The sequence below is a fragment of the Hyperolius riggenbachi genome, chromosome 2, assembly GCF_040937935.1.
Source record: "Hyperolius riggenbachi isolate aHypRig1 chromosome 2, aHypRig1.pri, whole genome shotgun sequence".
Taxonomy (NCBI): domain Eukaryota; kingdom Metazoa; phylum Chordata; class Amphibia; order Anura; family Hyperoliidae; genus Hyperolius; species Hyperolius riggenbachi.
The window spans coordinates 154,557,051-154,581,040 of record NC_090647.1 but is presented as its reverse complement, the minus strand read 5'-3'; the positions used below and the strand labels follow the sequence as shown (position 1 = coordinate 154,581,040).

Genomic DNA, 23,990 nt, shown 5'->3' with positions numbered 1-23,990 from the left:
ATGTGGGCAGCAGACACCTGAAAATCGTAATGTGGGCAGCAGACACCTGAAAATCGCAATGTGGGCAGCTGTGACCAGAAAAACGTAATGTGGGCAGCAGACACCTGAAAATCGTAATGTGGGCAGCAGACACCTGAAAATCGTAATGTGGGCAGCAGACACCTGAAAATCGTAATGTGGGCAGCAGACACCTGAAAATCGCAATGTGGGCAGCAGTGACCAGAAAAACGTAATGTGGGCAGCAGACACCTGAAAATCGTAATGTGGGCAGCAGACACCTGAAAATCGTAATGTGGGCAGCAGACACCTGAAAATCGCAATGTGGGCAGCAGTGACCAGAAAATCGCAATGTGGGCAGCAGTGACCAGAAAAACGTAATGTGGGCAGCAGACACCTGAAAATCGTAATGTGGGCAGCAGACACCTGAAAATCGTAATGTGGGCAGCAGAAACTAGAAAAAAAATGCACCTGTGAAAAAAAAAACAATTCACTTACCTGACAGAAGTCTTCTCCTCTCCTGGCATCTGGCACACAGCTCCCCGACGATCCTCCAGCAGCACATCTCCCGCGCTGACAGGCAGAGTGCAGGGCTACGGCAAGATGGCTCCCGAAGCCCTGTACTGGAGACACAAATAGTCTCCAGAGCAGGGCTTCGGCAGCCATCTTGCCGTAGCCCTGATCTGCCTCCGGGAGACTGCGGGGCTGCGGGGAAGAAGCAGCATATCTGGCTGGGGGGTCCCTCAATAGGGAGGGTGACAGCGCTCCCCCCCCCACAGGCTAGCGGGCCCCCCTACTGCGCACACACGTGAGCAAGCGGCAGCTGCACTATTACATTCAGTGGCTGCCGCTGCTCAGATTCCGGAGGCACTTCCGGTCTAGGTGCAAGGGGGTGGTTCCAGACACCCGGAACACCCCCTTCCGTGCGCCAGTGGCTGTGGAGGTCAGTGGATACAGATAACAATGCTTACAATCAGCTGACTTCTGTAGTAATAGGAGATGCACTGAGAGAGGTCTGTATGGATAAGATAGCTGAACACTTTCTTTATTTCTCACTGACGTGTGTGTCTCGCTGTCCCCCATGTCTTTCTCCCCTTCTGTCCCTGGTATATCTTCTCTCTCCTTTGTCTCTCCTCCACAGTACATTGTGTCTATGGCACTGCAAAAATAAAACCTTGTTCTCCTGGTCATGTATCTCTCACCTGTTTTTGTGTTGCCTCCCATTCCCTCTGTCCTACGCCTCTCTCTCCTACTCTTTCTAGTGTTTGTGTCCCTGTCTCCCCCATTCCTATATCTTACTCTTCCCCTCTCCTCTTTCCCCTACTCTCTTCTTCCCCACAGACACTTATTCATGTCTCCTCTCCTTTACTGTTTTTCACTACCCTCTATCTTTCCCCTACTTTCTTTTATATCTTTCTCTCACTGTCCTGTCTCTGTCTCACCATGTCTCTCCCACTCCCACCTACAAAAAAAATCAACATTGTCTCATTCTATTATGTATTTATATAGTTAACAAAAGTTTGCTTTCTTAAAATAGAAAGTATTTGCAATAATTCAGGTTAATTGATGGAGTTAGCTCTGAGATGTCTCCTAGTGCATCACTGCTGAAATATGCAAATCAACCATTGTTGCCCGTAGAAGCTAAACACACCTCCAGAACTGCTGGAATGGTCAGCTTGTTAATTGTACAGAGCCATAATAATTCAACATGCATACAGACTGTTTCGGACTGATTGATCCTCATCAGTACATGGCATGGATTAATGTGGCTCTATGGAGTAGGAATTAAAACACCCAGAGGTACAGACTAACCAGCAAGCGCATGGTGAACCAGAACTTATTGGAGTGTAGAGATGGCCCGAACCTCTGATTTTCGGTTCGCGAACTTCCGCAAAAGTTCGGTTCGCGCGAACTTCCGCGAACCGCACTAGACTTCAATGGGGTGGCGAACTTTGAAAACTAGAAACATTTATGCTGGCCACAAAAGTGATTGAAAAGATGTTTCAAGGGGTCATGTTTCAAGGGGTCTAACACCTGGAGGGGGGCAAGGATGAGTGTGATAGACGCCAAAACTCCCGAGGAAAAATCTGGATTTGACGCAAAGCAGCGTTTTAAGGGCAGAAATCACATTGCATGCTAAATTGCAGGCCTAAAGTGCTTTAAAACATCTTGCATGTGTATACATCAATCAGGGAGTGTAATTAGAGTACTTCTTCACACTGACACTCCAAACTCACTGTGTAACGCACCGCAAACAGCTGTTTGTGTTGTGACGGCCGTGCTGGACTGGTGTGCACCATGGCCAGAGTGCAGGCCGTGGCGGTTTTCAAGCCCATATGGTAGCCGGGCTGTGGTAGCTCAATGATATAACAACAGTGACTGCCAGGTAAGTATATGCAGTGATGGATATTACAATGTGCACTTGTCACACACAGACAGGTACCGGACAGGCACAGTGACACTGCGTGCACTCACGTAGGTGGGTGGGTGCACAGTAAACAACAGGTAGGTATATGCAGTGGGTATTACAATGTGCACCTGTCACACTCACAGGTAGTAGTCACTGAGTGTGCTGGGCCTGGCAGTGGCAAACACAGTAGGAATTTGTAAAGCTGTCTATGCAACACAAGTGTCAGTGGGACACACAGAAGAAAAAAATAGATCACAAGAACAAAATTAGCTCTCAAAAGAGCTGTTGTGGGGTGCTTTTTTTTTAGCAATAAGAATCAGCAAGGAGCAAGCTAACAAGCCTACAAGAGCCTAACTAAGCTTTCCCTATGAGAGTCTGCAGCAGCTATCTCTTCAATAATTACTGCAGGCACACGAGTGAGTGAAAAGCCTGATGTTGCCTGCCTTTTATAAAGGGCGGCGGGGGGCTCCAGGAGGGAGTGTAGCCTAATTGGCTACAATGTGCTTGCTGACTGTGATGTAGAGGGTCAAAGTTGACCCTCATGATGCACTATTCTCCGCGATCGCGAACCATGGAAGTTCGCCGGGAACCGTTCGGGCCATCTCTATTGGAGTGTGTAAGGGGCTACAATGGTCCAAAAAGCCCTCTTACTAAACTGCTATGGAAAACAAAAGTTTGCTTTCTTAAAACAGAAAGTATTTGTGATAATTGAAGTTGGAGTGAGCTCGAGATGTCTCCCAGTGCATCACTGCTGAAATATGTAAATCAACCATTGTTGCCCGTTTTTGACCATTGTAGCCCCTTACACACTCCAATAAGTTCTGGTTCATCATGAGCTTGCTAGTTATTTATTTATATAGCATATACATCTTCTGCAGCACTTCGCAGAATACGTAGTCATGTCATGCCGGGGCAAGGTTCTCCAGCACCCAAGGCTGAGACACCAAAGTGCGCCCCCCCCCACCCCCACCCCTCCCAGGCGTGTGCAATTGTTTAGGGTGTGGTGCTCTTACAAATCTCTACATATACCTGACTGTGAGCCATTATCAGGTTTGCTCTGACTTGGGTTATACCTTATGTCACTTTACAATGCACTTTTAGAGCACTGCAGCTTTAATTATTTTCCTGACAAAGCTTAAATGTATTAATAAGTGAATATGACAAGTTTGTAAAGATTGGAGTACTGTGGCTAGAGTTACTCTCTCTATGACTGTGTGACCATTTACTTATTGTGCATTGTCCTGTCCGGGTGGCCTGAGCCCTGGATTTATGAAATATCCGGGCCTATTTTTCACCCAGTATATAACAAGGACTCAGTGGTCACAGTACTGAGTATACACATGAAGTCTCCCCCCCCCTTAATGTTATATGGTGATGGTGCAATAACCCTTATGTATTTTTACTGATGATTCATTAAAAGCTACTTTTTAGGTATTATATTACCTCATATAGAGTAAGAAGGGGTTAATAGGGATTGTTTGATCCCAGTGTTTTTGCTCCACCCCTCCCACCTCAGCCATCACACACTGAATGCTATTGGACTAAGAGATGCCACAGGGCCCTCATCCCCCCCTCCCCCCGACACCTTAATCTCTAGTTATCTGGCTTGCAGTCACGGCCATATATCCCATTTTCTTATTTCTCTCTGCTTCAAACACAATAGAGGAACGATAGTTGAGTGAATTGTGTGCCGCCTCCTACACTGCGCCCTAAGGCTGGAGCCTCTCTCACCTCCGCCTCAGCCTGACCCTGCATTAACTGTCCTCAGTGGAGCTCACAATCTAATCCTGCCATAGTCATAGTCTAATATCCTACAATATTATTGTTATGTATTTATATAGCACTGACAATTTCTGCAGTACATTACAGAGTACATAGGTCACTGACTGTCCTCACAATCTAATTCCTACCACAGTCATACTCTAATGTCCTACCCATAGCTCCCAACTGTCCCTCTTTTGGATGGACAGTTTCTCTTTGGAAGCCCTGTCCCTCTTTCTTCCTAATTTGTCTCTCTTTCAGAACTGATGTACAGATCTATGTAAATATATGTATTTTATCTACTGGAAAATGTGTTTAACTAACTCTAAACTTTATTCCTATCCTTTTAAATTGATATATTTCTTATCAAATGGTAATATGAAGGAAAATGGACCAAGATAGAAAGGACCAGTGTGGTTTGAATGATAAAACATGTTTTTCTTATGAAATCTTTATAGTGTGCATGATTAGGAGTGTGTCATGGGCGTGATTAGAGGTGTGGCAGGGGTGTGGTTTAAGTGCCCCTCTTTCTGATCTCAAAAAGTTGGGAGGTATGGTCCTACCATAATATATTGTGCAGAGCTGAGAGACCTTTCAGGAATATTCCCCTTGAAAAACCTGTGTTTTGCCCCGATGTTGTGTGGACATTAACGTATTTCAGCAGCTGAGTCCTGTCTGGTTCATCCAACCGTTCCTCCCAACTTTTTAAGATGATAAAGAGGGACACTTAAGCCATGCCCCTTCCACACCCCTGATCACTTCCCCAGTCACGCATGCCATAAAGATTTCTTTTTTTTTTTTAGATTCTTTATTTATCAACATAATTTACAAATACATTAAACATTCATATCCCAAAAAACACAAACAGGTTCATATCCCAAAAAACACAAACAGGTTATTCTTAATACATAAAAACATCACTTCCCCAGGGGGGTGTGGGGGCCTGCTCTGACAGCTTATTCTTATCTACAGCTTCTTTACATGCATTTATCCATCTATAATAAACCCACTTTCTAGATCTCTATTGACAGTTTACCCTCATTCAGTTTTTCTTCCCCCTCCAATTTCCAACCCGCTTCTCTCGCTTCCCCCCCTTCTTTATCAAGAGTCCGAAGGGCCTACATACAGTCAATATAGAACAGAATAGGGTGTTTTCGTGTGTCTGTCTTGTCTGCTGCGACCGCTTGCTGGAGGCTCGGTGAGGTAACCGTTAAGCAAGCGTTCGCGTCCTCTGTTTCATGTTTGTCTGTCGATGGTTAGTTAGGTGTGCTTGTCTCTATTGTGCTTATCACGTGGAGATGATCGCGCATAACCGCGTGCACTGTTGCGAATGAGTGCGGTGTTCGCGGTTAGCTAGCGTTTGTTATTTTCCGCATCTTCTCATTGTATTATTTGCTGTGCCTTTGCTACCCTCGTATTCTATCCTAATCTGCCTTGTGTCACGTCTGGCGATCGCACCTCTCGCGATCGCGTTCCTGTTTCATATCTGCTGTTGTGTGTGCACTGTCGCGGGGTGGCGACTAGGTTGGCGCACACACATACAACCTGTCCCTTTGCTCGTTCTCACTCGCAATCGCCTCTCTTGCGATTGCGTTCTGCGCTTCGTACAAATTCCTGTCTGGCATTTGTGGAGGTACAGAGGATTGGTTCCTCTGCACTCCCCAGCGCCATCTGCCGACGGGAATTTTCCCTCTACGGGTGCGTAGCACCTTTTGCTGGGTGCCTGCAATTATACGCTTGTGGAGGATTTCCGCCGTATCAGCGCACGCGTTGTGCGCTGATCACGGAGAAAATTCCACAATCGTTACAAGAAAGAAGAAAAGAAAGACAGAGGAGAAGAGAAGAGAGAAGAAGAACAAAAAAAAAAAAGACCCCAAACCGAGACCCTTCACCTTGTTCCCTGCTCCTTATCTCATTCCCCCCCAGACCCCCACCCCAGCCCACCCTAAATTTACCGCCTCTCCGAGGAGGGCGTCCATACGAAAACAATAATTATCATGTCTGTGTCCCACCATCACCAATCAGCTTCTTATAATCTTCAGTGTATTTAAACACTTCCCATTTCTCCCATGTTAACTTATGCTGCTCGTCTTTTCCCGCAATATGTTTTGTTAATTCCTCCAGTCTTTGTATTCTAGATATTTCCCCTATCCACTCTGTTAATGTGGGAGGTTGCTGAGTTTTCCAATGCCTTCCAATCAGTATTCTTGCAGCGTTACCCAAGTAATGCATAGAGATTGTCTATATTTCCTGATGCCCCATTCATTGTGGTGCAAAAGAAAAAAAGCTGGATTTGAGGGAAGCTCATTCCCCAAAATTTCCCCCCCTAGTTGTCTCACCCCCTCCCAGAATCCCCGCAGTCCATCACAGCTCCAAAATATATGGAGGTATGTGCCCCTCTCAGTCTGGCACCTCCAGCACCCGGGGTCAAAGTCTGAATACATAGTCCCTAGTCTATCTGGGGTGAGATGCCACCTGACTAATAATTTGAATTCTGTTTCTTGTATTCTAGTCGATATCGAAGTTTTATAAGAGAATGTTACAATTTTATTCCATTGAGCATCTGTAAATTGGTGATTCAGTTCATCCTGCCATTTCTTCCTGTAGGGATCACTAGCATCTCTCTTGTCATTTAACATTCCATAGATCTTAGCTAGTGATCTTCTACCCTCCCCTCCTGAACTACAAAGTCGCTCAAATTGCGTCAGTTCTCTACCAAATTCTTGTTTTCGTCCTTGTGATAGTAAAAAATGCCTAAATTGCATAAAACTCCACCAGTCTAGCTCTTCTCTCCCCCTCTGTTCTCTTATTGTATCTAGGAGTTTCCAATCTCCCCCCTCCACCAAATCTCCCGCTCTGACCCCTCCTGAGTCTCTCCATCTCACATATTGCTTTCTACTTGATCCCTGCATAAACCTATCGTTATGCACTATCGGCATGAGTGGGGAGGGTGATGGCGACAGTTCATGCTTTACTTTCAGTCTGTTAAAAATTTGCCATAAAGATTTCATAAGAAAAATATGTTGTTTTTTAATTCAAACCACACTGGTCCTTTCTATCCTGCTTTATTTTCCTTCATATTAACATTTTAAAATTAGTAACATATCAATTTAAAAGATGGGAAGAAAGTTTAGAGTCAATCAAACACATTTTTTAGTAGAGAAATATATATATTTACATAGAAAGAGGGACAAAGTCATGTAAGAGGGATAAATGAGGAGGAAAGAGGGACAGAGGGACAAGGCTTCCAAAGAGGTACCTTCCCTCCGAAAGAGGGACAGTTGGGAGCTATGCAATCCACTGACCAGATTTTTGTGTGCTTCAATACAGTCCAAATTGTACAGAGTCAAGAAACTTGAGCTGCCAGTCTCCAGTATGGCGTCCATAGAAGTAACGCGGTCGCTTTTTCTCCATCCAAATCTTACTTCCGCCCAGAACTGTAACGTCGCCACAGTCGCTTGGCAACAAGAGGCGGAAGTGATTTTTTTTTTATCAATTTTCCCGCGGTTAGTCTGGAGAAACTGTTTTGGGGAAGCCGGCGGAAGGTCCGTTACTGACGGACTTTGGGCGCTGATTGTGGCCAGGTCTGTGCTGCATTACTATAATAACCGAAGGCGAGGCTAGTGCAGCCCCGGTGAAGCAGCGTGTCTCACAGGGGGACCAGCATCCTATCTCCGTGACGTGATCTGCCGCCCCAGGAATGCCACCTAAGAGCCCGAGAAGAGGAGCCACCAGCCGCTCCCGGGGGGAGGAGAGTCCCGACACGGCAGGCGGGTGAGTCTGTATCCTCGAGTCTCTCCCCTGGCCAGAGAGGGGGCCCCTTGAGCTGCAGAGTTCATGTATTTGTCACATACTCCGTTGTGGCCTCTCTGTAGTGAGTGATGACTGAGAAGCAGCTGTGTTTGACATGCAGGTGAACCACATACAGCGCGCCAGACACAATGGGAGCATGCTTGTCACAGTGAGGGGAGCTGTTATTATTCCCATGAATGCAGCCTGTGGATTCTCCTGGTATGAATCACAAGGGGCTGACTGATCGTGACTGTATAGTGATGCAGATATTACTTTGTGCTGGCATCTTCTGTCTAATGTCTATTGCTGATTGGCATATTTCACCCTGACAAATGCCCTGTCAGGATGTGTTGTATTAAATGGCTTTGCCATTGGCGTAGCTAAGGAACTCTGAGCCCCAGTGCAAGTGTTACATTGCTCCCCACTCCAAGTATTCTGTACAAAATCATTCGTATGGAGTCACGAAACCTTACAAGATCATGCACACAGTATGTAAGGAGAGGAAAGGGCCGGTTTGTAAATGATTACTACTATTTAAGGCATATATAGAAGTGATCATGCACAGCACCATTGAAGGGCTAATGCTGTGATTGAGACCCAAGGGCCACAGAACAGTCACAATCTCTGCATTCACTATTGTCACGCCACTAGCCTTTGCTACAGTCTAGGCTCAATTTGAATATAGCCAAATGACTTCCCTTAGTTACGTTTCTGGATCATTTATTTGGAGGTCTGCTGCTGCTCGCCATTCAACTGGTTTCACCTACAGCTCTGCTGCCGCTGTGTGACAGGCTTCGGCCGAAGGTCTGCTGCCGCTGTGTGACAGGCTTCGGCCGAAGGTCTGCTGCCGCTGTGTGACAGGCTTCGGCCGAAGGTCTGCTGCCGCTGTGTGACAGGCTTCGGCCGAAGGTCTGCTGCCGCTGTGTGACAGGCTTCGGCCGAAGGTCTGCTGCCGCTGTGTGACAGGCTTCGGCCGAAGGTCTGCTGCCGCTGTGTGACAGGCTTCGGCCGAAGGTCTGCTGCCGCTGTGTGACAGGCTCCGGCCGCAGGTCTGCTGCCGCTGTGTGACAGGCTCCGGCCGCAGGTCTGCTGCGGCTGTGTGACAGGCTCCGGCCGCAGGTCTGCTGCCGCTGTGTGACAGGCTCCGGCCGAAGGTCTGCTGCCGCTGTGTGACAGGCTCCGGCCGAAGGTCTGCTGCCGCTGTGTGACAGGCTCCGGCCGAAGGTCTGCTGCCGCTGTGTGACAGGCTCCGGCCGAAGGTCTGCTGCCGCTGTGTGACAGGCTCCGGCCGAAGGTCTGCTGCCGCTGTGTGACAGGCTCCGGCCGAAGGTCTGCTGCCGCTGTGTGACAGGCTCCGGCCGAAGGTCTGCTGCCGCTGTGTGACAGGCTCCGGCCGAAGGTCTGCTGCCGCTGTGTGACAGGCTCCGGCCGAAGGTCTGCTGCCGCTGTGTGACAGGCTCCGGCCGAAGGTCTGCTGCCGCTGTGTGACAGGCTCCGGCCGAAGGTCTGCTGCCGCTGTGTGACAGGCTCCGGCCTAAGGTCTGCTGCCGCTGTGTGACAGGCTCCGGCCGAAGGTCTGCTGCCGCCGTGTGACAGGCTCCGGCCTAAGGTCTGCTGCCGCCGTGTGACAGGCTCCGGCCGAAGGTCTGCTGCCGCCGTGTGACAGGCTCCGGCCGAAGGTCTGCTGCCGCCGTGTGACAGGCTCCGGCCGAAGGTCTGCTGCCGCCGTGTGACAGGCTCCGGCCGAAGGTCTGCTGCCGCCGTGTGACAGGCTCCGGCCGAAGGTCTGCTGCCGCCGTGTGACAGGCTCCGGCCGAAGGTCTGCTGCCGCCGTGTGAGAGGCTTCATCCGGAGCTCTGCTGCCGCCGTGTGAGAGGCTTCATCCGGAGCTCTGCTGCCGCCGTGTGAGAGGCTTCATCCGGAGCTCTGCTGCCGCCGTGTGAGAGGCTTCATCCGGAGCTCTGCTGCCGCCGTGTGAGAGGCTTCATCCGGAGCTCTGCTGCCGCCGTGTGAGAGGCTTCATCCGGAGCTCTGCTGCCGCCGTGTGAGAGGCTTCATCCGGAGCTCTGCTGCCGCCGTGTGACAGGCTTCATGCGGAGCTCTGCTGCCGCCGTGTGACAGGCTTCATGCGGAGCTAGCTCTGCTGCCGCCGTGTGACAGGCTTCATGCGGAGCTCTGCTGCCGCCGTGTGACAGGCTTCATGCGGAGCTCTGCTGCCGCCGTGTGACAGGCTTCATGCGGAGCTCTGCTGCCGCCGTGTGACAGGCTTCATGCGGAGCTCTGCTGCCGCCGTGTGACAGGCTTCATGCGGAGCTCTGCTGCCGCCGTGTGACAGGCTTTATCCGGAGGTCTGCTGCCGCCGTGTGACAGGCGGCTTCAGCCGGAGGTCTGCTGCTTCTGTTCTGCTTTGTGACAGGTTTCATCTGGAGCACTGGTGCCCAGGGTTGTGGAGTCGGAGTCTGAGTTGGGGAAAAATGCACAGACTCCGACTCCTATTGAATTTAAACTGTAATTTAGAATATGATAAAATGGTCTATTTCTCAGATAATAGTCATCGTACATAATGTATATATACAGTAATAGCTGTGCTTAGTCCACAAAAATGACATAAACCAATCAAAATTAGTTACTTTTGTGCTGCTTCAATAAAGCAGTCCCTGTATTTTTAAAGTCAGATATACATACAGTGTTCTCCCCAGAATTTTTTTCCAGCCGGGTGGCATGAAAAAACAGCGGGGTGGGGGAGATGAAAATGCAGGGCAACTCTGTTTACAGCATAGGAGGAGGTGAGTTGGTGAGCCAATGACAGCCGGGTGGTCACCAAATCCAGCCGGGTGAAGCACCCGGCTAAACGAGCCTGGGGAGAACACTGTACATATTTGATTGTAACTGTACAGTATATATGATGTGTACACAGAAATCTCTTATATATACTAAATAACATGTATGCTGTAAGAATAAAGCCTGATGTGTAGCCGTGTCACTAATAGATATGGTCAATGAGATGGAAATCATTCTGCAGTGATGCTGATTTATGCAAATGTATGCACTCTTTGCTCATGAAATCAAATCACTTAATATGTAGTTAAAATTTGGTTTGGTGACTACGAATGAAAGGGTACCTGAGACGGATGAAAAGAAAAGTTTTAACCATACCTGGGACTTCCTCCAGCCCCCTTCAGGCCAATCGGTCCCTCGCTGTTCTCCTCCGTCACCTGGATCTTCTGCTATGAGTCCCGCACAGTCAGCACAGTCTGCCCGCGTGCCGCTCCTACAGCTAGGAGCATTCTGCACCTGCGCAATAGTGCTGCACAGGTGTAGTATGCTCCTGGCGGCGGAGTGTGTGCATGCGCACTATGCCCGACTGGCTCAAGTACCTGGACTCATAGCAGAAGATCCAGGTGGCAGAGCAGGACAGCGAGGGACTGATTAGCCTGAAGGAGGCTGGAGGAAGCCCCAGGTATGTATAAAACTTTAATTTCATCTGTCTCAGGTTTAGTTTGGCTACTTTCACACCAAGACGTTGCGTTTTAGGGGGCGTTAAGGTAGCATAACCTGCCCCTAACGCAACGCGTGGTGGTGTTGAAGTTGGACGTCAGATTGAGCCGCGTTATGGGGCTCTCAAAGAAGCCGCTCCAGGATAGTGATGGGAAGTCCGGATCTTTTTAAGGATTTGGATCATTTGAATCGGATCATTGAAAAGATCCAGATCTTTGAACCAAATCATTTGAATCATTTTACTAGGGAAGCAGACTGGGGGTGAAATGACTAGCAGGACAGGTCTTTCCCTGCACTGTACATTCTGTATGTGCCTGTTTCTTCCAGACAGATACCCACTGTGAACCAAATCTTTCATTGTGATGATCCGGATGAATCGACTCACAAAAAAGTTCAATAAAAGGAAAGAGTTGATTGGCACAAGATGCTTGCAGACTGAAGACAGGCAGGGGGTAGCAGGTCACTCTAGCTGTGCCTCCAGATAAATGAGACTATAATCCACAGGAATAGAACAAAAAGCATCCGGGCACCAGCAGCAGCAATGATGCTTTAGTAAACCTTTAATCCATCCCCATACCGCATGACATTCAAAGTGCAATGCCTAACGTCGTTTCACAGGATAAACCTGCTTCCTCAGAGGCTGGTGTTATTGGTTGCCTCTGAGGAAGCAGGTTTATCCTGTGAAACGACGTTAGGCATTGCACTTTGTATGTCATGCGGTATGGGGATGGATTAAAGGTTTACTAAAGCATCATTGCTGCTGCTGGTGCCCGGATGCTTTTTGTTCTATTCCTGGTGACTCACAAAAAAGATCCGAATCAAATGAATGATTCGTTCATGATCCGGACAACACTACGAGTCCCACTACGAGTCACCACAGTGCAGTGAATATTAATTAGCCATGTGGCTACTCACTGAGCATATGCAAACAATCTAACGCAGCTCTATAGGGGTATAACGTACAGCATGCTGCACTTTCATTTAACGTGCAGAATTATACCCTAACGCAACGTGTGCACTGTGAACAGCACATTGATTTTACAGTGCTGTGAGTTAGGCTGCGTTACTGGTTGCTTTAATGTGGGACTTTAACGTCCCGCTGTGAAACCAGCCTTTGTTACACAGTAGTACTATACTCTGCATATGCACTCCACACAGAGCTGTAGGGAATCAACTGAGAATGTTGTGCACATTGAACATAGAGGTGTTGTCTATCACCCATAAACCTGCAGAGTACTTGCACATCACTCTTACATGTACCCACAGTTACATTGCCTAGGCCCTAGGGCCTGATAGATGTTCTTTGTTTCGGTCTGTACCTTTTTCAAGTGCTCTTACCAAGGACTAGTTTTAGTCTATGACTAAAGGGAAAAAATATGGCAGTCTACATATCCTTCTCACTTCAGTTGTCTTTTAAAATTCCTAAGCGTTGGCAGTTAAGAGACAAATTTCATGTTACATACTTTCAATCAACAAGATTGTGATATGCAAATTGGAGGAGTTGGAGTCGGTGGAATCCTAAATTGAGTTGGAGTCGGTGGATTTTTGTACCGACTCCACAGCTCTGCTGCCGCTGTGTGACCAGTTTCATCCAGAAACTTGTTGCTGCCGTGTGACAGGTTCCAAAGACAAGAGATCAACAGGGCTGCCAGGCAACTGGTATTGTTTAAGGGCTTGTTCACACTATGAACGTTTCTGATATTGTGTCTTTGTTTTTTTAAGCCCTTTTAAAAGCGCTTTATAAATCGCTCAGCGCTTGCGATAGCACTGGTGATTTATAATGGGAACAAAGCCTAAAAGTAAATTAGTTTGTCAGTAACCATATCCTTCTCATTTCAGGTACCCTTTAACCTCCCTGGCGTTCTAATAAGATCGCCAGGGCGGCTGCGGGAGGGTTTTTTTTTAAATAAAAAAAAAAACTATTCCATGCAGCCAACTGAAAGTTGGCTGCATGAAAGCCCACTAGAGGGCGCTCCGGATCCGTAATTCTGATCGCCTCCGGCCACCAGAATAAACAAGGAAGGCCGCAATGAGCAGCCTTCCTTGTTTCCAGGAACGTCCTTGGACAGCACCCCTGAGACCTGTCTCCCTCCCCACAATTGATGGACAGGAACTAGATTAGCATAAAAGATTTGCATCAATTAGGCAGACATATAAGCAGGGTGAAATCAGACCTCGTCAGTTGTTTTCTGTCCACCACCAGGAGCTGGATGAGAAGCTGGAGCCAACCATGTCCGTGGGACAGGAGCTGTGTAGCGGGGTTTCCTGGTTGTAGGCCGGTTAGTGTACTGGCCCAGGTTCCGTGCTGCACCTACTGGCTTCTCCGTATCAGAAGGACTACATGCCGGACGCGTTCATAGCCCACTTCCGGATTGCGGATCATGTGATCACGCGGGCAGACTGACGCCACCTCGACCCCGGAAGTACTTCCTGATTCGCCGCCCGGAGTCATGCGGCTGCTGATGCGGCTGCTGCATTTGCGGTCCCCACCCTCTGAGTTGGCGTGGCTGCTACGGATCGAGGGATGCGGAGACGGATGGTTCCGGGCGGCGGAAGAGGTATGAGCGAGGGGGACTATGTGTCATCTGACACTGTTTCTGTGGGGAAATCTTTTAGAGACACCACAGGTAGAGGGGCGGTATTTCTTGGGCGGCCTATTTAAACTAAGCACATGGTCTCTGCATTATTACTTCGATCATGGACGCTGCCGCAGGACTTGGGTCTACTAGATCTGTGGAGCCGGGTTCCGATGCCTCTCTGGTAGGACATTAATATGAATCCTAACAGTTGTTTGCTGTAATACGCTTAAAGGGGCATATTCTGATTATACTTTCCCATCTGTTCTCTTGTAGCCCACTGTGCCTAAATCAGTTAAAGACAAGCCCGATTTACCTGATAAGGGAGAAAAGAGTGACAAGGGAAAGTCTACACAGAAATCGGATTATAAGAAGTGTGCTATATGTTCAGAGAGAATATCATCATCATCCTCAAGGCCTCTTTGCCGTAATTGTACTGATAAAATTGTTAAGAAGGAATCCCCTGTAATCTTCAAAGACCTTATGGGTTGGATGAAGTCTGAAATGGCAACTGCGATCCAAGTGATCAAGGAAGCTAACATTCCATCTAATATTCCATCAGATGTTAATCCTGCATCCCAGCCCTCAGCCTCTACTGCCTCTGAGGCAGCCCCTGTTCGGGTAGTTCCTTCTACGCTTGAACAAGAACCTGCAGAATCAGTCCCTACTCATAAAAGAAGGAGAGGAGAGGACTCGGCTGAGTCAGATTTATCTGAGGGTGAGGTAGCCATCTCCTCGTTAGAGGAGATCGGTTCTGAAGATGAACATACAGAGGATAAATTGCATAGGTTTGCTTTTCCCCCAGACTCTATGAGAATTTTTCTGAAAGCAATGCATGATACTATGGGGATAAAACCTGACGAAAAGACTCTTACTCCATTAGATCAGATGTATGTAGGTCTATCTGACCCTGAGACTGTTTATATACCTGTTCACGGTGCCCTAAAGAATATTGTTAAACGAGAGTGGGATAATCCTGAGAGAAGAGCCTTCTGGCCAAAATCCCTATCTAAAAAGTATCCATTTAATCCAGAAGATCAGAAGTTCTGGGGTACAGCCCCAAAACTTGATCCCTCATTATCCAAACTGTCTAGGAGGTCAGACCTTCAGTTTGAAGATTTTGGTAACCTCAGGGATCCCATAGACAAGAAAATGGACAACATTTTAAGGAGAGCATGGGAGTCGTCTACTCTAAGCACCATGGCTATTTACTAAAGTACTATGTGAGATCTTGGCGGTTCTTAGACTACAATCTATTCACATTATCGCCTATCTAGATGATCTTTTGATCTGGGGTCCATCCTTTGAGTCTGTGCATGCTCAAGTGAATGTCTGCTTAGACTTTCTTCAATCCTTGGGATGGTTGATTAATTGGGAAAAGTCCTCTCTTACTCCCTGTCAATCTATGGAGTATTTGGGTTTCACTATATCTTCTCTTGCTAACCTGGTGATTCTGCCCGAGAGAAAAATATCTGCCATTCTAAGATGTGTTCTTTCTTTCCAGGAAATGAAATCAGTCACACTAAGGAAAGCTATGGCACTGCTGGGATTACTAACCTCTTCACTTCCCGCGGTTCAGTGGGGACAGCTGCACGCCAGGACTCTTCAACATTGGATTTTAAGGAGTTGGAATCGGAAGAAGGAATCTTTAGACAAGTCTGTCATCATTCCTCAGAGAGTCAAGAGATCGCTGGATTGGTGGTTGAGGCCTCCTCATCTCTAGAAAGGAAATCTGTGGAACTTTCCCTCAGAGACTGTTATAACGACAGACGCGAGCGCCTGGGGATGGGGAGCCCATCTAGGCACATCCCCGGCTCAGGGAACTTGGTCAGAACACTTACGATCATCAAACAGAGAACTTCAGGCAGTATGGGAGGCTTTGCAACACTTCCAGGACCAGATAAGACAGACTCATGTCACGATTCGAACAGACAACAACACAGTTGTGGCATATCTAAACAGGCAAGGGGGAACAAGGAGCCGATCCCTTTACTTACAAGCAGATCAGATTTTGAGATGGTCCGAGATGAACTTGAAGTCCCTGAAAGCTCTACATCTGAAGGGAACATTAAATCAGCTGGCAGACTTCCTGAGTCGACCCCCTCTTCACCAGGACGAGTGGTCTCTAAACGAGGAGGTATTTCAGGAGATCACAGAGCAATGGGGTCATCCAGTCCTGGATCTCTTTGCACGAAGGAACAACAAGAAGTGCCCGATGTTCTGCTCCCTGTGTCCACAGGACAAGCCCTTGGCGGTAGACGCATTCTCAATAAAATGGAGTCCAGGACTAATGTATGTTTTCCCTCCTCTATGTCTAATACCTCGGGTTCTCAGCAGGATATGCCAGGATCAAGCAAAAGCAATAGTAATAGTACCATACTGGCCAAAGAGACCCTGGTTTACTCTTCTAAGGAGTTTAGCTACAGCAGATCCAATTCGTCTTCAGATGCGGCCAGACCTTCTTCTTCAGGGTCCAGCATTTCATCCCAATCTGCAGATGCTTCATCTTTCCGCATGGAGCCTGAGTGGAGGTTATTAAAGAACAGAGGTTTTTTTCAAACAAGCTTTCAGAGACTTTATTGCAAAGTAGGAAAAAAGTCACAAGGCAAATCTATGGAAAGGTCTGGAATGTGTACAATGAATGGTGTTTTCAGAATTCAAGAGAAGTGAGTTCTTCCCTTTCGGTTCTCGAGTTCCTGCAAGATGGTTATGAAATGGGGCTCAGCACAAGCACTTTGAAGGTTCACACATCCGCCCTTAGTGTGTTTCTGGAAAGGAGACTAGCAGAGGAAGAATACTTTGTCCGTTTTTTCAGAGCTCTAAAACGTCTTAGACCGTTTGTTCAATGTAAGATGCCATCTTGGGACCTCAACACAGTACTTCAGGCCTTGTGTGAAGCCCCCTTCGAACCTCTGGAGGAGGTCTCGGACAAGATATTAACCCTTAAAACAGCCTTCCTAATAGCAATCACTTCCGCCAGGAGAATTTGTGAACTTCAGGCCCTTTCAGTGAAGGAACCGTATTGTGTAATTTCAGGAGACAGAATAACTCTACTGGAAAAGACGTTACCGTAAGTAATTAGTGTCTTTTACTTACCTCGTCGCCATGGCGACCAGCGGAGTGACGTCATGGACGTCAGCCGACGTCCTGACGTCAGCCGCCTCCGATCCAGCCCTTAGCGCTGGCCGGAACGGTTTCTTCCGGCTACGCTGGGCTCGGCCGGCTGGGGGGACCCTCTTTCGCCGCTGCACGCGGCGGATCGCCGCGCTGCGGCGGCGATCAGGTAGCACACGCGGCTGGCAAAGTGCCGGCTGCGTATGCTCCTTTTTTATTCAAGGAAAATCGGCCCAGCAGGGCCTGAGCGGCAGCCTCCGGCGGTGATGGACGAGCTGAGCTCGTCCAGACCGCTCAGGAGGTTAAACAGACACTGAAGCGAAAAAAAAATTATGATTTGTATGTGTAGTACAGCTAAGAAATAAAACATTAAGATCAGATACATCAGTCTAATTGTTTCTAGTACAGGAAGAGTTGAGAAACTCCAGTTGTTATCTCTATGCAAACAAGCCATTAAGCTCTCCGACTAAGTTAGTAGTGGAGAGGGCTGTTATCTGACTTTTATTATCTCAACTGTAAGTGAACTGTTTACTTTTTTCTCTGCTAGAGGAGAGGTCATTACTTCACAGACTGCTCTGAAAGACTCATTTTGAATGCTGAGTGTTGTGTAATCTGCACATATTATAGAATGATGCAATGTTAGGAAAAAACACTATATACCTGAAAATAAAAGTATGAGAATATTTTCTTTGCTGCTAATCTTCTAGTAATTATTCATAGTACACAACCAATTCACTATATCATATTTTTTTTTTCGCTTCAGTGTCTCTTTAACCAGCCGGGCGGTATGGACGAGCTCAGCTCGTCCATCACCGCCGGAGGCTGCCGCTCAGGCCCTGCTGGGCCGATTTGCATGAAATAAAGTGCAGCACACGCAGCCGGCACTTTGCCAGCCGCGTGTGCTGCCTGATCGCCGCCGCTCTGCGGCGATCCGCCGCGAGCAGCGGCGAAAGAGGGTCCCCCCAGCCGCCCGAGCCCTGCGCAGCCGGAACAAATAGTTCCGGCCAGCGCTAAGGGCTGGATCGGAGGCGGCAGACGTCAGGACGTCGGCTGACGTCGATGACGTCACTCCGCTCGTCGCTATGGCGACGATCTAAGCAAAACAAGGAAGGCCGCTCATTGCGCCCTTCCTTGTTTATCCTGGGCGCCGGAGGCGATCGGAAGAACGCCTCCGGAGCGCCCTCTAGTGGGCTTTCATGCAGCCAACTTTCAGTTGGCTGCATGAAATAGTGTTTTTTTTTTATTAAAAAAAACCCCTCCTGCAGCCTCCCTGGCGATCTTATCAGAACGCCAGGGTGGTTAAAGAGAACTCGAGGTGGGTTTTACAAATCCTAATTGCATACAGAGGCTGGGTCTGCATATATTATCTCTTCCCCCCCCCCTGCGCTCTGCCCCCCAAAAGTAAACCGCCGTGCTAGCGACACACAGCGTGTTGCCAGCAGGCTGTTTACATGTATACTGTCAGCCTAAACAAACATACTGTCATTAAGTTACATTAGTTATGTTAATTAAAATAGGTAATATAATCTCTTACCCACCCTGTTTTAAAAGAACAGGCAAATGTTTGATTTCATGAGGGCAGACATCTTTTTGGTTGAAAGGAGGTGACAGGAAGCATGAGACACAGTTCCAACTGTGTCCTGATCAGGGCTGTAGAGTCGGAGTCGGAGCAATTTCGGGTGCCTGGAGTCGGAATCCGGGGGAAAAAAATGCTTCGACTCCTAATGAATTTGTAACTGTAATTAAAATAGAAAATATGATAAAATGTTCTATTTCTCAGATAATAGTCATTAAAAATAATGTATATATACAGTAATAGCTGTGCTTAGTCCACAAAAATGAAATAAACCAATCAAAATTAGTTACTTGTGCTGCTTCCATAAAGCAGTCCCCGTATTTTTAAGGTCAGATATACATATCTGATTGTGACTGTATCTATGATGTGTACACAGGAATCTCTTATATATGTTACGGCCAGAACCCGAAGTTTGGCCACTTCTAGTTCTGGCCGGCCACTTCGGGTTCTGGCCGGCCAATTCGCGAAGTGCCCGCTGCGCTGCGGCCAATGTTAGAAACGGATCGTTTACTCTGATATGAATGTATCTTCTGGCCGCAGCGCAGCGGCCAAACGTATTAATTTGTTGCAATTAAGCCGGCGGCAATGTAACGATTCAAGCCGCCGGCTTTTTATCTGCCTCTCTCTCTCTCTCCTCTTATGGCCAGCCGGCGGGGGGGACACACGCGAGTCCCCCAGAGTCGTTCGTCGCAGCAGGGGCAGCAGAGCGGGTAGGCTGCAGACATTGCTTCTGCCAGCACCCGCTCTGCAAGAACGGCAGGCTTCCCTGCCGCGACGAACGACTCCGGAGGGACACGCGTGTCCCCGCCCGGCTGCCCATAAGAAAGAGAGAGAGGGGGGGGGGGGGGGGAGGAGAGAGAGGCAGATAAAAAGCCGGCGGCTTGAATTGTTACATTGCCGCCGGCTTAATTGCAACAAATTAATACGTTTGGCCGCTGCGCTGCGGCCAGAAGATACATTCATATCAGAGTAAACGATCCGTTTCTAACATTGGCCGCAGCGCAGCGGGCACTTCGCGAATTGGCCGGCCAGAACCCGAAGTGGCCGGCCAGAACTAGAAGTGGCCAAACTTCGGGTTCTGGCCGTAACATATATACTAAATAACATCTATACTGTAAGAATAAAGCCTGATGTGTAGCTGTGTCACTAATAGAGATGGTCAACGAGATGGAAATAATTCTGCATTGATTCTGATTTATGCAAATGTATGCACTCCCTTTGCTGATGAAATCAAATAATTTGATATGTTGTTAAAATTTGGTTTGGTGACTACAAATTAAAGGGTACCTGAGACGGATGAAAAGTGAAGTTTTATACATACCTGGGACTTCCTCCCAGCCCCCTTCAGGCTAATCAGTCCCTCGCTGTCCTCCACCACCCGGATCTTCTGCTATGAGTCCTGGTAATTCAGCCAGTCAGCGCTGTCCGGCCGCATGCCGCTCCCACAGCCAGGAACATTCTGCACCTGCGCAATAGTGCTGCACAGGTGTAGTATGCTCCTGGCGGCGGAGTGTGTGCATGCGCACTACGCCCGACTGACTCAAGTACCTGGACTCATAGCAGAAGATCCAGGTGGTGGAGGAGGACAACGAGGGACTGATTATCCTGAAGGCGGCTGGAGAAAGCCCCAGGTATGTATAAAACTTTAATTTCATCTCTCTCAGGTTTACTTTGTTACACAGTAGTACTATACTCTACATATGCACTCCCCACAGGGCTGCAGGGAATCCACTGAGAATGCTGTGCACATTGAATACAGAGGTGTTGTCTGTTTACAATCTCCTCATTCCCCTGCAGAGTACCTGCACATCATTCTTACATGTACCCACACTTACATTGCCTAGGGCCTGATAGATGTTCTTTGTTTCGGTTTGTACCTTTTACAAGTACTCTTACCAAGGACTAGTTTTAGTCTAAAGGGAATAAATATAGTAGTCTACATATCCTTCTCACTTCAGTTGTCTTGTAAAATTCCTAAGCGTTGGCAGTTAAGAGACGAATTTCATGTTACATACTTTTAATCAACAAAATTGTAATGTGCAAATTAGAGGAGTCGGAGTCGGTGGAATCCTAAACTTCGGAGTCGGTGGATTTTTGGACCGACTCCACAGCCCTGGTTCTGATGCTGTGAAACTGTTCAAGAAACACCAAGCCTTTTCAGTTCTGCTGAGTAGATTTTTAGTCCGGAGGTTAACTTTAATGTAAATTTACCGGATTTTTCGGACTATAAGACGCACATGGTCGTCAGGGGGCGCCAGGCAACAGGGCACAGTACGGAAGCCTCTAAGGACTCTGCCTCTATAGCGGCCGAAGATGTACATCTCTGCCGGCCCGGGATTACGCAGACAGGTGAATCATAGCCAGGTGCAGCATCCCCGGGCATTACAGCGGCTGCTGCTATGCAGTTTGAGAGCAATGAGGATCGGGCGGAGGAAGGGACAGGATACCAGCCAAAATGAGTACCATTATTTCCATTCATAACAGCGACTGCTGCTATGCCGCTTGGGAGCACTGAGGATCGCAATGATATGGGGCTGAGGAATGGGCAGGATCGCAGCCAGGAAGAGTCTTTACATTCATCACAGCGGTTGCTGTTATGCCGCTCGTTAACACCTGGGATCGCACTGCTGCTGCTGCCTCCCCACCGCGGACGTCATTTAAGGCACAAAGGATACAATCACCCGGATTGGTAAAATTGCCACATTCGGACTATAAGACACTTATTCTCCCAATTTTTTGGGGAAAAAAAGTGCGTCTTATAGTCCAAAAAATATGGTAGTTTGAATAGGACATGGGGAGATTTATCAATGCATTACCAACAGTTTTTTCTTCTTAATCTGTTCTAACCAGCAGGGAGAACAGTTCTGCATGAAAAGAACCTTCTTAAATCCTAGGTAATAGTGGCAATTTAGCGTGGATTTCTAGAGCTGCACTACAGTTAGGAAAAGTGCAAATCCATCCCTAAATTGGCGCAGATTAAGAAGTGCTTGATAGCAGTTCTACAGATGTAGAATTGCAGGCTAAACATGATTGTAGACTACCCGCTAGACCTGATTTGTGTGGTGGTTCTCCCCCCTGCTGAATTCCTCCTCAGAGCCTGCTGCTATCAATATAGCAGGTGTGTTGGATACCTTAGCAACAGCAATTCCTCTCACACACTGTGCTGTCTGAGAGACTCCTCCTAGCTCCTCCTATTTTACAACAAGTTTAGAAGGAATCTGCACTTGCTGTCTGAGACATTTCTGCACGGATTTCTAAAAACCTACCAATATTTTGTCTGACACTCATGATAAATCTGGCCCTCAGTCTCTGCAGGAAATATCCAATAAATAGAAAAAAAAATTGAAAAAAGGGGCTTTGCACATCCCTTAATAAAACTTCACTTTTAATGTAGAGAAATTAAAACGGCATACATTACATGTTCAGTACAATACTGAGAGAGGTACTAGGCTGGTGGGGAGGTCGACAGCTGTTTCACGCTTTTATGCACTGTGGCGCATCATCAGGACACTCGCCCCTCGTATGTTCACCCCTTAAATAGACACTTACCCCATCCATAATGGAGCAGCCGCCAATAATGTTCCAAAAATCGCACTATTCGTGCATGGAGCGCACTCCGGGACGCTCTGGTGGATTAACAGAAGGTACTTCCGCTTGATGGAGCGCAAGCCGGAAGACGCATTCGCGTCATATCCGGGACGCGCTCAGTGTTAGTTACATCAGTCCAATGCGTCCACTAGGACGCATTAGTCACCGTAATGCGGAAAAAGAAAATTCACTATCCACCAGAGGGCGACCAAAAAGCAAATACATTTGAGCGCATGCCCGACTTATAGTAAACCCACGACTGCCATCTAGTGGCCTAACAAATTAAGGCCACCAATGAATTTGACAAGTAGATGGAAGTCGTAGGAGCGATCACAAATATAGCAGCTGCTCCATATATAACCCCAATTGTCAATAGATGTCCAAATTAGAACCGTCTACATAAAATTAAGGCCTCAGTCCGTCTGTGTGGGGATGGAAATACATATACACAATTGTGCAAATCAGGTGTATTTTACTGTAAACATTTATCTTTGAATACTCACAGACCCACAAAGACGGACCGTCCGGCCGGTGTCCATATCCACATCGGGAGGTGAATAGAAAAATTAGTTAAGAAAAGGGGAAGATGACATACTAGGACAGGTACTCAAGGACATTAAAAAGACATTAAAATACAAACACCTTATTCAAATGAATACCGCTAAATTATTCTTTTCATTCAATCCCAAAGGTCCCACCACATCAAAATATGCTATCCAGAAACTCCCTCTGTAACAGCTTACGGTGCCAATCTCCGCCCCTTCTGTCCCGTCTAACTTGTTCCAAACCTAAAAATCCTAATTTAGTCACATCACTATTGTGAGCTGCTCGCATATGATCAATCACTCTAGGGCAGCCCTCCCCGCTATGGACTGACCGGCAGTGGGCCTGGTAACGGTCCTTGAGCATATTTGTGGTTTCACCAACGTAAATTCGCTGGCAAGGACACACTAAGGCATAAACCAGGCCTTTAGTTCTACAGTTAATAACTTGTTTAATTCTGCATGTCCGTCCAAAGCGTGTGAAGGTACTCCCCAGCTCTAAAAAGTTGCAGCAGGAACATCTCTGACATTTTAAAATTGCCCTTTGGGCGATTGGAGCCTAGCCAAGATTGAGACTGAGGGCTAGTAAATTCACTATGAGATAATTTATCTTTCAAATTCGGAACTCGCTTATAGGAAACACAAGGGCGTAGTGCACTCTTTGAGCTTAATAGTTTATCCTGTTGGATAATCCACCAATTCTTTCCTATTGCCTGTTTTATATGATAAAACATTGGTGAATAGGAAAAATGCATAAAAACGTATCTAGGGTGCAATTTCGATTCTTTTCCTTCTTTCGTTGTAACAGGGAGGCCCTATCTTTGCCTGCTGCCCGTAAGAATGCTTGCTGTATAATATGCAGTTTATATCCTCTTTCTACCAGTCTGGATTTAAGATCCTCAGACTGCTCAAGGAAGGTCTCCCATGAACTAGCATTCCTCCGTAACCGGAGGAATTGTCCATAGGGGACTCCTGATTGTGGAAGGTGGGTGGTAACTGGTGGCACTTAGCAATGTATTGACTGCCGTTTTCTTCCTATAAGTTTTGGTCACCAATATTCCCTCCTGTACCTGGATATCCAAGTCCAAAAACTGCAGCTGATGATTCCCCCCCCCCCCCCCAAATATGGGTAAAAG

The 23,990-nt window shown here is 47.5% G+C and overlaps 1 protein-coding gene across 1 annotated transcript in view; it reads left to right on the top strand.

The window, feature by feature from the left end:
- Window positions 1-7,680: 7,680 nt before the first annotated feature.
- RB1 (RB transcriptional corepressor 1) overlaps window positions 7,681-23,990 on the top strand; it is a 292,700-nt gene continuing 276,390 nt past the window's right edge. Inside the window, exon 1 of the mRNA XM_068267730.1 lies at window positions 7,681-7,942. Within this exon, the coding sequence (XP_068123831.1) occupies window positions 7,869-7,942 (74 nt within the window). The 5' untranslated portion in view covers window positions 7,681-7,868. The remainder of the gene's footprint in view (window positions 7,943-23,990) is intronic.